Source organism: Micromys minutus (assembly GCF_963924665.1).
Source record: "Micromys minutus genome assembly, chromosome: X".
Taxonomy (NCBI): Eukaryota; Metazoa; Chordata; class Mammalia; order Rodentia; family Muridae; genus Micromys; species Micromys minutus.
This window is the reverse complement of record NC_137970.1, coordinates 102,493,011-102,494,619: the sequence shown is the minus strand read 5'-3', so window position 1 is coordinate 102,494,619 and position 1,609 is coordinate 102,493,011. Positions and strand designations below refer to the sequence as shown.

The 1,609-nt window shown below is 37.5% G+C and overlaps 1 protein-coding gene across 1 annotated transcript; it reads left to right on the top strand.

Moving 5' to 3' along the window:
• Positions 1–439: 439 nt before the first annotated feature.
• LOC308415162 (olfactory receptor 10A4-like) lies at positions 440–1,396 on the top strand (the record flags this gene model as incomplete). Its single annotated transcript, XM_080910204.1, has 1 exon — positions 440–1,396. The coding sequence occupies one exon, from the start codon at positions 440–442 to the stop codon at positions 1,394–1,396; it is 957 nt and encodes a 318-aa protein (XP_080766330.1).
• Between the last annotated feature and the right edge of the window lie 213 nt (positions 1,397–1,609).

Below are 1,609 nucleotides of genomic sequence, written 5' to 3'. Positions count from 1 at the left end.
AATAGATTTAAAAAGAAAACTAAAAACAAGAGAAAGGGAAAAAGCAGGGAATAAAAACTCATTTACATATAAGGACTAGAAGTATTGGTGATTGAGATTGTACCACCCACAGGAATTAAAAAAAAAAAAAAGAAAGAAAAGAAAAACAAAGAAAGGTTTCCAAAGATTAGATATTACCTCTAATTTCCCAAATAAATGTTTGGAAATGTGCATATCTATGTGCCATAGTCACTTTCTAAATACAATAGGGCAATTTGAAACATGGATTAACTTTCTAAATGACTCCTGAGATACTGTACTCAATCAGATTAAGTTTCAAAATGCTGAAGAAGCCAATTAGACTTATATTGATAAAGCATCTTAGCACTTTGGCTTTTTTTCCTAAAATAGTATTTGATCAATTGTTCTCTTTAATTTTGTATTCATTTAGATCCAAATCATGACTACCAGTAAAGAAGAAAATGGGACTCAAATTTCAGAAGTTATTCTTTTGGGTTTTGGCAATCTCCATGGTCTTCAGTTTCTTCTTTTTGGGCTATTTCTAGCAATTTATGTGATGACACTCCTGGGTAACATTGTAATTCTCACCGTGGTATCAGCTGATTGCTCTCTTCACACACCCATGTATTTCTTTCTTGGCCACTTCTCCTTCCTAGAGATTGGCTACACAACAACAATTGAGCCCATAATGATGAGAACATTGTTATCAGCTCAGGTGCTTATTTCCTTTCCAGCCTGTGCCTGTCAGTTTTATTTCTTTGCTTCTCTGGTGGCAACGGAATGCTTCTTCCTTGCTGTAATGTCTTATGATAGATACATAGCCATCTGTAATCCACTACACTACTCCAGTATCATGGACTCCTGGGGTTGTTTCCAGCTAGCAGTGGCCTCTTGGTTGGCTGGATTTCTGGCACCCATTGTCCTGATGATCTTTATTTTTCGCTTAACATTTTGTTCGGCTAATGAGATCGACCACTTCTTCTGTGATTTGAAGCCCATCATGAAACTGGCCTGCACTAATACTCAAGTAGCTGAAATGACTTCTTTTATATGTACCTCTTTATTTGCTCTTGGTCCCTTCCTTCTGACCTTGGCTTCATATTTTCACATTATCTGCACAATTCTAAGGATCCCTTCTACCACAGGGAAGCAGAGGGCTTTCTCTACCTGTTCGTCCCACCTGATAGTGGTTAGTCTCTATTATGGGACTCTGGGCATTGTCTATGGATTTCCATCAATGCCTCAGTATGAACATATATTGAAGTTGCTTTCTCTTCTGTACACAGTGTTTACCCCTGCTGCCAACCCTATTATTTATACCCTAAGGAACAAGGATGTGAAGATCGCTCTGAGAAAATTGACACAATGGTATATACGCCTGGTCAGAGAAGGTTGAAAATTGTATGAGCACATGAGATGTACTGAAAACTCTAACAAATTGGAAGTGTCCATAGTATTCACCTAGACTTTTTTGAACCAATAATTTGAGTTTGAGCCGATAGTTTGCCTAGCACTGTTCCTATTAGCTGAGGAAAATTCACAACCCTGAAGTGTCCATGACAATTTCCTTGGACAATAAAAGACAAATCCAGTTTTCTTAGGAGAACTT